Consider the following 13,883-nt stretch of genomic DNA (forward strand, 5'->3'; position numbering starts at 1 on the left):
CGTGGGGCTGCCTGCTGCACTGGGCACTGCATCACCCACCCCACTGCACCCCCATGGTGCTGGGCAGCCTCGTGCTTCCATCGCTGGTGTAAACGGCTTGTGGTGGGGACATCGTCTGATGTGAGGTTTCCAGCTGAATTAATTCCTCCTCTAAGGAACAGCGTCCCCAGCTCCTTGCTGCCTAATCCCCACGTGGATGTTTCTCTGCAGCCCCTGCAAGGATCATCCGCTTCATGGTGTGCACAGAACTGCTGCCCCCCCCAGGGCCCACTCTGAGCCGGGCTGGGGGACATCACTGCTCACTGCTTGTATTTCATGCCCTAATGAGCTGTGAATGCCCCCTGAGTGGCAGCTGGTCCTTTGCCGCTTGGGACAGAAACAGTGGCCAGCCCCATCAGGAGCCTGGCTGGGAGCAGGGAGGTGGTGGAGACCCTCAGACAATGGTGGAGGAAAAATGCCTCAGCTCCTTGATCTGTAACTCTGAAGCTCTTATCTTGCTTCTCAGGTTTCCTGGTGCTTTTCCCAGCAGGAGCTCCCCTCCCTGGCATGCTGCCGCTGTTGCATGTGGAGGAGAAGAAATCACACAAGGATGTCTGAGCTGCAGGAGCTCTGGGTAGGGGAAGCGGTGTCCAGAGGGACAAGGAGAGCCTTCAAAAGCCTTACTGTGGAGCAAACAGGAAGCCCACTGTCTCACATTGGTCCATGCTAAACCACCCGGTGCCAGCAGCACTACCTTGACCAGCTAAATCCCACCCATGAGCCAAAGATGCTCAGATGCTGCCTCGCATCCAGGATGGCCCCAGGGGTGCAGGCCTGGGATGGGCACAGCCCTATGCACCTCTCTCCAGCACCACGTGCTGTTGGGAAGCTCAGCACCTGCCCTAGGCAAGGGAGGTGCCCCAGAGCAGTGCCGTGGGCAGGGAGCCATGTGTAGTTAATGGTGGGGCAGGGAGCCATGTGTAGTTAATGGTTGACGGAGGAAATTTCTGTTCCCATACCACAGCCACCTGCCATATTTGGGGTGACTGGTCACCCCTGTGCTGCTGATGGCGTGGCAGTGGCTGCACATCAGCTACCCTAGCCTGGCCCAGGGACAGAACCCTGTCCCCAGCCTGACGGCCTTTCCTGGTTGCTTCTGTGCCTGTGCCAGCAACTGCAGGGACCAGTGTCAGAGCCAGGTTTGCAGGTAGCATGGGACTGGGATGCTTTTTGCAGAATTAGCTGTACCAGATCTGAAATTACTTGTTGGAAGACGATGCCTGCCTCTGAGCTTAGGGGTGGCACTGCTAGTGGACAGCCTGGCAGGGGATGGGAGGAGGCATGACCACAGTTGCTATAAATAGGGAAGTGCCATGTGTCAGGCAACCCTGGAGGCAGTGGCTTGGAATCCTGAAAGGTAGCAAGAACTCATCTCCCTCTGATAACAATGGATTTCCAGAGATCTCTGAGCACTTGGGGTACTACTGCTTTTAACACAAATGTCCAAAATCCCAGACCGAACCAGTGCCAGGGACAGGGAAAAGCCCCAGAAGCCTGAGGCAGCTCCAGTTCACTCTTTCCAATGCACACACACTGGGATCAACAGCCAAGAAAACCTCAAAATCCACCCCAAACCTGATGAAACCCACACTCGGCTCTGGAGAGCTGGTGCAAAGGCCAAGCCTGCATCGATGGGCGTTCTGCTGTGCCTGGGCTCGGGTTACAAGTGAGTGACTGGCCCTTCGCCCACACAGATGACCAGACAGGGTGCAGCTGGAGACCCTCTGCCAGGGCCATGGGGACCCCCCAGGCAGCACCAGTGGGGACCCGCAGCAGCCATTCTCGTTTCCTTGGTGACTGTTGCCAGGTGAGAAACTCCAAGGCAGAATTTATTATCTTGGTGGATAAATGAAGATGTTCCTCACCAGCGCTATGCCCGGACTGTGCCCCGGCACGGTGCTGGGCTGGACACTCTGGTGCCATCAGGAGCCCCTGAGTGGGGGCTGTGCCCGAGGTGCTGGGGCTGCCTGGCCCCTGGCATCGCTCCCCAGAAGGTGGCACGTGCTTTGGGGCTATTTCTGCCTGCTGGAGTGTCGCAGGCGAGGGAATGAGACGAAAGCACAGGGACCGCGGAGAAGCGCAGATGGACGCGGGCTGGCGGGCTGCCCTGCCTCGGCTTCCCTAGACCCCGTGAGTACGTGCCCGAGCCGGCACTGGGCGCACTGGGAACCCTGCTTGACACCCCTGGGGCAAAAGGCAGAGCGGGGGGGATGGCTGGGAAGCTTTCACATGGGGAATGATGGTTTGCAAGGGAACATGATGGGCAGTGCAGAGCTATAGCGGCTTATAGGGGCTGACCACAGCCTTTACCGAGGGCCTTGAGCTGGGGTGACACCAGAGACGAGGTGATGGTAAAGACCAAAAAGTCACAGTGGAAATATTAGCAAGCTGTTCTGCTTTACTTGGAACTGCATCAACTCTGCCTAGAAAGGGATCTGTGGGGGGCAAGGTCACTCATAGGCTTTGAGGAGAGACTAGTCTTTCTATTTAACGTGCTGTCTGACAGCACACTGAGGTGGTAGATATGCAAACAACCGCATTGTCCCTTTAAATCCCAGCACGGCACTGGTGACTAACGATAACCCCGGATCATACCAGCTCCTAAATCCCAAGAGCTAATTACAGGCAAACACCCCACAGTCAGGCTGGGAACACAAGATAATTACAGCCTGTGACATGGAGACCTGTTGGTGAGGAATTGGGGCACCAGGCAGGTTTGCTGGCGTAGTACCAAGGAGCATGGATGGTTTGCATCCCTCTGCCAGCAACCATTCCACAAGCTATTTTGGGTAAGGGAGATTGTTTTTCCAGAGCATTCTTTGCTCTCCCACACCAGTACCATCACCCTGTGTCAGATGCAGAAGCAAGCAGGAAATGTGCAGGGAGCTGTTTGCTCTTCACCCAATTCCTGGCGGGGTGCTTCCCAGCCAAAGCACACACAAATTCCTGGGAGAAGTTTGGATTTGAGCACTCTCTTTGCTCTGCTCCCTGCTGCAAGACAAGCTGCCAGCTTGCTCCTGTGCCATATACACAGCTCTAGGAAGCCTCTGTGATGGCTACAAGCCCTATCTGGGCTCCTACAACAGTTTTGCTGAGAGCATTACAGTGCTCCTGCTGCTTTCTTGCATGGGGAATAGGGGAGTGTAAACCAATCCTCCTGCCTGCCGGAATGCCTGGGCAGGCACAGGAGCAGCCTGGCTGGGTTATAACCCTGTCAGGGCTGTATACTCTTACAGCAGAGGGGACCGGGGGGGAATCAGTCAATTAAAGGTAATTTTAACCCTTCCTGCCTGGTTTAGTGTTACAGCATTACCTGCTGCCTGAGCTGGGACTGTAGCCAAGGAGGCATGACTTCAAAATATGTATTTATTGCAAAGACCTATAAATGCACCCAAAGGTAACTCTGCTTTCTTGTTAAAGAATTGAAGCCATGAGGCAGCAGTGACATGGCCCATGCTCTGCAGGCAGGCATCCTGGCTCTGGCAGCATGGAGTCCAGTGTCTGGATCCCAGTGGGCTCAGCACAGCTTCCAGTGAGATTTAGAGAGATGAGGTCCTCAGCACAAGCATCTGTTTTTCTCCCAGGAGGATCAGGGACCGAAGCTGGGTGAGGAACTGAAGCGGTAAAAGCAGTCACATGATGAAGGGAATGGAATAAATATTTCCCCAACCAGAAACTATTCCACAGACTGCTGGGGCAGGAAAAAATACAGCTGGGCTACTGAGAAAGCAATGTAAAATCCAAACAGTTTAGCCCGTGGAAACCAGTCATTTGCAAAGCTATTTCCAAACTAAGTAAAACATTCCTAGCTCCTGGATTCCTCAGAATCTCCCAGCCCTGTTAGTCAGGATGGAGTGGCTGCACTGAGGGGGACACAACTGTGTCCCTTGCTCACAGCATGTCAAGCAGGGGGACATTTTTTGATTTCCACTTCATCCAGCACACTGGGTGTTTTGGAGATCAACACATTCCCACCATTGCCCCACACGGCACCAGCTGAATGTTTAATCCCCTGCACAGATCGTGTTCCTGAGGTGGTTTCAGATCTGAAGCAGGGAAGCTTGGCCATCCCCACACCCTGAGCAGCTGCCTCCACCTCTGTGTGCAGGGCTATATTTGGAAAGGCAGCAGCGTGCTCTTGGCATGTCCCAACAAGCACCCTGGCAGCGATATCTGCTCCAGGTCCTAGTGCAGTGAGGAGAGGAGAGCCTGGGCAGCATGCTGGCAGCTCTCCCCACCTGGGCTCTTTAAGAGCTCTGGCTCAGAGCTCCCTGCCTTTTCCAAACAGCTTTTCTCTTCGCCTTTTACAGGAGCTGAGCCACCAGACAGGCATGTGTAAAGCAGACACGGCTATTTCGAGAGTGAGAGCTGGTGAAGGAGCCTGTTCCCACCCCACATCCACAATCCTGCACCCAAATGCCCTGGCACATCCTCAGGCATCCAAGGGGTTGGAAAAGCTGCACAGCAAACCCTGCATTTCCCACAGCGGGTGGCCACCACAGCCACTGCCCTTTGTGCAAAGCGTGTTGTGTGAACACTGGGATTAAAAAAAATAATAAAGGCTGGGATTAAGATATTAATGAAGCTGGGAAGCTCTCCAAGGCAGGGCAGACACTTGTGGAGACAGGAGAATTGACATCTACACATGGTGGTAGGACTCCAGCCGGTGCCTTGGGCATTCACAGGTAGACTCCTGAATGCTGATGCCTGCAGAAAAACATGGGAAAGGGACTCAGGTGACACTGTGCCACTCTTGTGCAGGGAAAATTGGTTTCTCCTTCCCTCTGCCTTTTTCTCCTGTTCCAGCTCCTGACAGTGAGGTCTGGAAAAAACACGAGCTTCTAGGAGCTTCTGTAACAGAAGTAACAGGCACCCCACCTAAACTCCTCGATTTCCTAAGTGGTCCTAGACATCATAGAACCACAGAATCATTAAGGCTGGGAAGATCCTCTAAGATCATCGAGTATAACAATTAACCCAGCACTGTAAAGTTTACCATTAAACCATATCCCCAAGTGCCACACCTAGAGCACTTTCAGGGATGGTGACTCCACCACTTCCCTGGGGAGTCTGTTCCAACCTCTGACCATCCTTTGAGTGAATATTTGTTTCCTTGTATCCAATCCAAACCTTCTCCGCTACAACTTGAGGCCATTTCCTCTTGTCCTGTAGCTTGTTACTTGGGAAAGAGAGTGACCCCCACCTGGCTACAACCTCCTTTCAGGTAGTTGTGGAGAGCAATAAGGGCTCCCCTGAGCCCTCTTTTCTCCAGGTGGAGTCCCCCCAGCTCCCTCAGCCTCTCTTCATCACGCTTACCCTCTAGACCCTTCACCAGCTTTGTTGCCCTTCTCTGGACATGCTCCAGTCCCTCAATGTCTTACTTGAAGTGAGGCGCCCAAAACTGAACATGGGATTTGAGGTGCGGCCTCATCAGTGCCCGGTACAGGGGGACAATCGCTGTCCTCATCCTGCTGCTGCTCTATTGGTGATACAGGCAGATGAGAAGCCAGCACAGTCCCCCTCTGTTTGGTACCTTGAGTTATATCCTCATGGGCACTTCCAGGGCAGTTTCACATCATCTTGGATGTCACTAAATGGCATGAAGCTGCATCAGGGTAGGTTTAGGTTAGATATCAGGAAAAGGTTCTTCACCCACAAAGTGGTCAGGCGTTGGAACAGGCTTCTCAGGGAAGTGGTCACAGCACCAGGCCTGACAGAGCTCAAGAAGCATTCGGACAACATTCTTAGTCACATGGTGTGACTCTTGGGGCTGTCCTGTGCAGGGCCAGTAGTTGGACTTGATGATCATAGTGGGTCCCTTCCAACTCAGCATATTCTATGATTCCACATCACTTCATCTCCGCCAGCCCAGGGGCTGTTCTGCTCCTGGGAGGACTCAGAACAAGGGTCAGACAGCAGCCACCCAGGATCCAGCCACTGAGCATAGGAACAATGGGGTAGGACATCCCCAGTGCCCTGCTGGCTTGTGACAGCCCTGGGTCAGGCAGTTGCTCTGTGCCAGTTGTGTCCCAGAGTGTCTGTGCAGCCCCAGCCCTGCTGGGCTCGCAGGTAGAGGTGCAGGCGTGGAGCTGGCAGGGACAGGGAGTGGCGGGGCAGTGGGACAGGATCCCTGGCTGATGCTATCTGTGACACAGATCACTTTTATGGCCTATCCGCTGTTTACAGTGCTGAGCTGTGGACAGGTGGGGTCAGGCTGCAGAGGTGACTCATGACGTGAACAGCCCGCTGCCTCTTCGTGCTTGGGTCAGAAAATAGGATAATAACTGGTATGGGAAGTGCTGTGACGCTTTGTCTCTCCATTCCTCTTGATGGCTGCTGGGGTTTATGGATACAGGACTGGAATTCTTGCCTGCTTAAACAACTGCTCTTAAGTATTTCATCATGAAGCAGGGGAAATTAAAAATATGATGAGTCGAAGCGCAGGCGTTGCTCAGCTGAGGGCTTGGTGACCTGCCAGGCTCCTGGGGAATGCTTTTAATTTGGGTAAGTGGAAGTTTCATAAATGGTACAAAGGGCGCATTGCTCCTGCTGCTCATACAGAGCTGTGGGTGCAGCTGGCAGCACCGCATGATGTGCCACCACTGGCTGAGCACCCAGCTGGGCATAGCTGCTGCTGTGCACAGCTCCCACCCCAGCTGGCCTCTGGCTGGTGGCAGGCTCCTGTGTTTTAGACACATCCCTTCACACTCTGCCCTGCTGGAGGTTTTTTTTGGAGAGGCTGTTTTCCAAAAACAGCTTGAAAATATGTAACTATCATGCCAGAACTGAGCTGTCACGTAGATCTCCCGTCCCTGCTGGTCAGGCCAGTCCCCATGAGCTCATGGGGTTTGTGGTTTCCTGAAGCAGCCGTCCATCCTTGGAAGGAAAGCAATGAGCAGCTGCAGGGACAGGGATTGCTTCTGTGTGGGAATTGCTGTTGGGGGAGACACAGCCTCCAAGGCCTCAGGCGGTTTTATTCCCAGCTCTGCTGCTGATAAGACCAAAAGCCCTGGTAATGCTTCCAGCCTGGTAAAATGGGAAAAACTCTTGTGCATGGGGTTTGAGGGGGTTTGTGCTTTTGGCTTATGTGGGGAAGGTGAGTGGACACAGTTTCTCTGCTGCTAGCACAGGCATCTCCTTGTGAGCTGGCCTGGCTGCTGAGGGATTAGCACTAAGTGGCTTTTAAAAGTTACCTAAAATCTCCTGGTCTGCCTAAACCAGGAAAAACTAACCAATGTCAAATACTCTTTGCCTTGTCCCATCTCTTCCATCTGGCAGGCAGTGGGTGCTTGAGCAAAACATCAGGTGTGCATCCCTGCCTGTGTCCACACTGCTGCTCATGGGGAGAAGGTTGGCAGGGCTGGTGCTGGGGGCACTGTGTGTGTTGGGCAGAGCAGGGACAACCATGCCCATCGAGGTGGGGAGCAGCCCACACAGCCCTGTGTTCCCACCACTGTACAGGTGACCAAGGTGGGACAGACAAGAGGGATGTGAGTGGTGGGCTCAGCGATGGGAGGTTTGGCTCTGTCAGCAAGTCCGTATAACCCATCACTTTGAAGGCAGGATCCTTGGAGGTGATGGGAAAAGCAGTTGCTGCTCACCTGTAGGCCAAGGTGGTCTTCACTACATCTTACCTGGAGGCAGCAGCGTTCAGGATACAGGAGCCACATCTCCCCTGTAACATCCAACCCAAATCTTGATACAGACTCCAGCTGCCTGCCGGACCTGAAGGGGTGTCCCTGCCACAGCTTGGCTTGCGAGATACCAAAATGCTCCCTCCCTTGGTAATACCCTTCCTCCCACATGCTGCCCCACATGGCACAGGGCCACAGGCTGGTGGGTGCCCTGGCCTGGCCCCACATACCCTTCTCAGGGCTGGAGCTTGGGTCAGGCCCCAGAGCTGGGGTCAGGCCCCAGATCTGAGGCAGCAGTGGGTACAGGCAGCTCTTTGGCAGCTGGCTGATGCAGGCAGGGCTGGCACCCACACTGGCATCCCCTCCTGCCCCACAGTGGGACCCTGCTGTCCCTGGAGCTGCCTGACAATTCTCCCCTGGAGGGACCCTCCATGTTACTGCACCTTGGGGTGTTGGTAGCTGCCAGGACATGATTGGGCCAGGATTTGACTGAGAGGTCCTGAGGAGGACCCCAGAGACCCCAGAGACCCCAGAGCACATGCAGGTTGTAGCATGGGGGTTGACAGGGCTGTAGCTGGGGGAATGGGAGTCCCAGGGTGGGTGCTGCGGGGGCAGGGGGTTCCTGGCCATGTTGGGGGTGTCTTGGGGTGGGGTTTCCCTGCAGAGACAAGGAGTCCTCGGTAGAAGATCCCTGTCAAAGGCAAGGCTGTTGGGGCAGGGGCACAGGTGGGGATGTCCTGGGGCAAGGGGCTCCACGCCTGATGGGGACCAGGGTACAGCAGTTGCAGGGGATCCCAGCGCAGGAGGTTGGGGGACAGGGTGGGGCTGGGATACCTGGAGGGGGGAGCCCTGGCTGGAGGGTCGGGGCCCGCCTGGGTGGTGCCGGAGCGGTGCCGGTGCGCTGCCGCCCGTCGGGGCTCGGTGCGGCGGGGGAGCCCCGCCCCGGCCCGTCCCGCCCCGCAGCGCCGCTCTTCCCTCCGCTGCAGCCCGGGATGGCGCCGCGGCGGGGCTGAGCGCCCGGGCCGGGCCGGGCCGGGCCGGGGCCGCGATGGACAGCCCGAGCGGGGACCGCCCGAGCGGGGACCGCCCGCCCGCCGCCGCCCCGTCGCGGGCGAAGCTGCCGCTCGGCATCGTCTTCTCGACGGCGCTGTTCTGCGGGGAGGGGGCGGCGGCCACCGTGCTCTGCCTCTCCTACAGCCACTCCGACGACCGCTTCTGGCTGGCGCTCACCATCTTCTTCGTGATCTGCCCCTCCGTCCTGGTGCAGCTCACCCTCACCTTCGTGCACCGCGACCTCAGCCGCGACCGCCCCCTCATTCTGCTCATGCACCTGCTCCAGTTTGGCCCCGTTATCAGGTGAGCACAGCTGGGGGCGCAGGGACCCCCCGCACGAATGCGCGGACCCCCGGCAGGTACACGGAGACCCCCGGCACGTCCGCGGGCACCGGATGAGAGCAGGAACCGGTGCCGAGCAGGACGGGCGCCCCGCGGACCGCCTGTCAGCAACCATCTGTCCAATGTGCCCGGAGCTGCTCCTGCCGGCTCCTCGTCCCTCCTCCCCGGAGCTGCTGCTGCTCCTGGCTCAAGGGGGTCCCCTGCTCGCCCCTCCCTCTCTAGTGGTGGAACGGGTGCTCCTGCCTGCTGGACCCCTCTCCGGGCAGGACGTGGCTCTGCCAGCCTGTTGCATCCCAGCTGCTGGAAAGGCACCTCGCAGAGTCCTGGCTGCCACCAGAGGCTCTCCCAGTGTCTGGAGTTTGTCATCTCCTTGCTGGGAGCACAGATGGGAATCCTGGCTGGGTGCTCGGGGGTGAATAGGAGCACCCTCAAAGAAGGTCCCCAGACCTGGAACAGGTGGGATCATGGGACATGGAGGAGAGGACCTGGGTACAGGGGTGGGGCTGGCATGGGAACTGTGGGCCACTGGACCATGTTGGGAAGACGGGAGTGAGGGGGTGGATATTGCACAAGTTGGAGATGTGCTGATCTCTCATTCCTTGGGAATGCTGCAGTACTTCCTGGGCTGCTGTCACCCTGGCCACCCTTCTCGGTGAGAATGTAAAGCAGGAGGCAAGGCAGAGCTGCCATCTCCAAGGGTGGGCCAGGAGCCACTCTTCAGGGCCCACAGAACTGCAAAAACACGGTGGCACCCCACTTCCTCCATCACCGGAAACAAGCAGAGTGCCGGAGGTGTTCTCGTCACCACATCCCATCTTCAGAGGTTGCTGGGGGGTCTCACCTCCGTGCTGCCAGCCCGCGGTGGCCCATGGTGGTGTCGTGGGTCTCACCACACCGACCGAGGCTGTCTGAGACGGTTATGGTGGAGCTTGGCTGCTTGCAAGAGCCAGCCGGAGCCGCCCGGGGTAGACTGCCTCAGCCGTCTGCTCGGGCCGGAGGTGGAACCCAGCCTGCTGAGAAGGTCTGGCAGGGCACTAGGAGCCAGCTGGGACTGCCCTTGAAGCCGGGCCTTTGGGATGAAACCATTTTCCCATTCGAGTTTGCAATGAGCCACGTGTGCTGGCCTGATCTGCCGAGAGAATTTATCCAAAAACCTCATTCCATTTGGGTCTGATGCAGATAAATTTCTGCTGCTCTAATGAGCGCTCATAAATAATGATATCCTGTTGGTCCCAGGGCTAGCTAGTCCCCAGGCACGAGCCAAGCCTGTCGGATGAATCCTCCTCTGCTGATCACCTCTTGCCATGCACATCCACCCCATGGCTGTGTGGGGAGGGGCTGGGGATCCCCCTGCCCTTGCAGTGAGGAGCAGCACAGGAGAAAGTCACATCCTCACCCACACGTGAGGATGCCCCGCAGAACAGGGCCTGCGGAAGCGCTGTCTTATCTGCCCATGTCACACACGGCTTCACCCCACGCTCCCCTTCCTGCTGTCCCCACCAAGAAGGAAGCGTGGAAGCCTTCTTCTGCTCAAGAGCAGAGATCAAAGACAATATCAGAGTTTCTGTTCCCTCTGCTTAGAGGAAGAGGTTTTTGCCAGTTGGGAAAACAGAGCCCAAAGGCAATTAACACCTTCCTGTAGCTGTAGCTCCCAGCAGAGCCACTGTTTCTGTACCCTGGATGCTGCACCTCTTGCAGCAGCTGTTTCACCTCATGAGTTGCCCTCGCTGGGGCAACTGTTGCCCCTCTGCCTCATATGATTCATCCAGAGTGCTGGAGCAGAGGAGCAGCCACCAGGCACCTTCATGATCCTGGTGTGACTCTGCCATTGTCTTGCCATCCCAGGACCAGGAACTGCCCACAGCACTGCTGGACAGCTGCCCAAATCAGTTGGGCTGCACTCAGCAGGAGGAGGGTCTGGCCAGCACCAGGAAAGAGTCTGCTAGACGTGCCAGGAGTGGGGCTGGGGGCCAGCAGGGGGGCTGGCAGGGTGGCAGCTGGTGGGGTGACAGCTCCTATGTCTCCACAGGTGCATGGAGGCCCTGCTGGTGTACTGCAAGTCAGGGAAGGAGGAGGAGCCCTACGTCACCATCACCCGCAAGCGGTGGCTGCAGAAAGGCTACGAGGTGGAGATGGAGCAGGAGGTGGGACACTCGGAGCGCCGGCTGGCCACGCACCGCAACGCTTTCAAACGCATGGCTGTCATCCAGGCCTTCCTGGGCTCCACCCCGCAGCTCACCGTCCAGCTCTACATCAGTGTCTTGGAGAAGTACGTCCCTGTTGCCCGAGGTAAGGGTGCCTGGCACGTGAGCTCCCTAGGAACCCCACCAGGGCACAGTGCCAGCTCCTTAGCTGTGTGCGCCAATGTGGCATCCAAGCAGTCCAAGCAGTTGTTTCTGGGATCACAACTGCCACTGGACTCCCCTAAATGCGGAGCACAACCCACAGAGGTTGGGCACTCATCAGCTCTCTGCTTTTCGGCTTGCAGTGAGGATGAAGACAGTGGGAGGAGTTGGCCATGGCTGAGGTGCCAGGCTCTGCTCCCAGCCCCAATGCTTGTGGGTATCTTCCCTACGGAGCCGTGCCATCCCCTCGGTGCCCTGTCCCATAAAAATGTCAGGTGCCTGTCCCAGCCTGCTCCAGTCTCCATTAGTTTTTTTCTATCTAGCTACAGCCTCTGGTTTCCCTACAGTCCTTCCACTGGATCTGTTTCTGTACCTTTCCCAACAGCTGGAGCTCCTAGCCCAGCACTCCCACTCCCAGGCTCCCTTGTGAGCTCCCAGGATGTTTATGTGCTTGGGGGTGGATGTGCCAGAGCAAGCTTTTAACTCCCACTTCTGCATGCTACCAAGCCAGGCAGAACCTCCTGCTGCCAGCAGCTCCCCTCAAAGTCACCTCATCATGGGGACTGTCACCACCAGCCATGAGCTGAGCCAGCAATGCTCACACTGAGCCTCCTGCTGTGAGCCCCAGGGTTTGGCACCCCGCACTTCTCACCCAGGATTGGCACCCCATGTTTCCCACATGGAGCTGGCACCCCAGGCTTTGCACCTCAGGCAGCAGAGAGGCTGGACACACAGAGCAGTCCCTGATGCTGCCTGACTCCCCTGCTCTCTCCCTCTGCAGCCGTCCTCATGGCCATCTGCCTGGTGTCGGTCACCTACGGAGCGCTCGTCTGCAACATCCTGGCCATCCAGGTCAAGTACGATGACTACAAGGTCCAGCTGCGGCCACTGGCCTTCCTCTGCATCGTGCTGTGGCGCAGCTTGGAGATCTCCACCCGTGTGGCCGTTCTTGTACTCTTCAGCACCGTCTTCAAGCACTGGATCATCCCCATTGCCCTGGCCAACCTGCTGGTGGTCTTCTTCCTGCCCTGGGTGCAGTTCTGGCGCAGCGGCACCCACCTGCCCGACAACATCGAGAAGAACTTCAGCCATGTAGGCACAGTGGTGGTGCTTTGCGCCTTCACCCTCCTCTATGCCAGCATCAACATGTTCTGCTGGTCGGCCGTGCAGCTCAAACTGGCCGACCGGGACCTCATCGACAAGTCGCAGAACTGGGGCCGCCTGGCCGTGTACTACGTGGCCCGGCTGGCCGAGAACACGGCCCTCGTCATCCTCTGGTACTTCTTCAAAACAGACGTCTATGAGAACGTCTGCACCCCACTGCTGGTAGTGCAGCTGCTCCTTGGCTACTGCCTGGGCATCTACTTCATGCTCCTCTTCTTCCAGTACCTGCACCCCTGCCGCCAGCTCTTCCGGCACAACGTCGCCGACTTCCTGCACTGTGTCTGCTGCCACCGGCACCCACCAGGGACCCCACTGTGCCTCGAGGCACCCTTTGAGCCCGGTGTGAGGCACAGCATTGTCTGAGGCACAGCTAGCACCCATCTCTTCCGGCTGACTGCAGGCATGGGGATGGGCAGCACTGGGCTGCACCAGCAGTCAGAGGATGCTCGCAGCATGAGCCAGGCACTGCCTGGTCCTGCAGTGGCAGCCAGTCCCAGTGTGTCTTCACAGTGGCAGGGGGACAGGAATGTGCTCACCTGCCCAGAACCGTGCATATGAACATGAAGGACGGTTGATTTGGATTTGATACAAGAAAGGAGTTTTTTACAATGAGAGTGGTGAGGCACTGGCACAGGTTGCCCAGAGAGAGGGTGGACATCTCATTCCTGAACATATTCAAGGCCAGGTTGGATGGGGCTCTGAGCAACCTGGTCTAGGTGAAGATATCCCTGCTGATGGCAGGGGAATTGGACTAGGTGGCCCTTAGAGGTCCCTCCCAATCCAAACTATTCTGTGATTCTACGATTCAAGGACTTGTGGGGTGCCCAAACCACCTGCTGCTGCAAGCTGGCTGCTGTGCAGTGCACAGCCCCTGGGGTGCCCCTACACCCCCACCTGCTGCTAGGATGCAGACTGTGACTTTGGGCCAGGGGTGCCATTGGGACTGTTTTAAGCAGTAAAGAAACTTTGCTGTGGCTGCGTGTCTGGGTGCTGGCAGTGACTCACGCAGAGGGTGGGGACTGTCCCGCCAGGGTTGGCATGCATGCACACACCTGCTGTCCACATAACTCTCATGTTCATGGGCACTGAAACGGGGCTGCCCCCGCGGGGCATATGGGGATGGGGGGAAAAACCCTCAGTGGAGCTGGTAAGATTTGGGAGCACGGTGAGATGGGGGCTGGCCTCACCCTGCACTTCCGTCAGCGTGGCCATGGCTGGGGGCCAGGAGAAACCAGCATGCCAGCAAAGAGCAATCCTGTCCAACCTGTTCCTCCAGGCTCAGGGCCCCAGCACTGACTGCTGTTCC

The 13,883-nt window shown here is 57.3% G+C and overlaps 1 protein-coding gene across 2 annotated transcripts; it reads left to right on the forward strand.

Annotated features, from left to right (window-relative positions):
- The first annotated feature begins 1,718 nt into the window (after window positions 1-1,718).
- XKRX (XK related X-linked) lies at window positions 1,719-13,555 on the forward strand. 2 transcript variants are annotated; one of them, XM_027687224.1, is made up of 4 exons: window positions 1,719-1,846; window positions 8,871-9,029; window positions 11,098-11,357; window positions 12,195-13,555. In XM_027687224.1, exons 1-4 carry the CDS (start codon window positions 1,734-1,736, stop codon window positions 12,938-12,940), a joined length of 1,278 nt encoding a protein of 425 aa, XP_027543025.1. In that variant the 5' UTR covers window positions 1,719-1,733; the 3' UTR covers window positions 12,941-13,555. The 2 variants fall into 2 exon arrangements, with proteins under 2 accessions (XP_027543025.1, XP_027543024.1); XM_027687223.1 differs by lacking the exon at window positions 1,719-1,846 and adding an exon at window positions 1,853-2,169 and having other exon boundaries at window positions 8,660-9,029.
- The last annotated feature ends 328 nt before the right edge of the window (window positions 13,556-13,883 follow it).

The sequence above is a fragment of the Neopelma chrysocephalum genome, unplaced genomic scaffold (genome assembly GCF_003984885.1).
Source record: "Neopelma chrysocephalum unplaced genomic scaffold, ASM398488v2 Primary Assembly neopelma1_73b, whole genome shotgun sequence".
Taxonomy (NCBI): domain Eukaryota; kingdom Metazoa; phylum Chordata; class Aves; order Passeriformes; family Pipridae; genus Neopelma; species Neopelma chrysocephalum.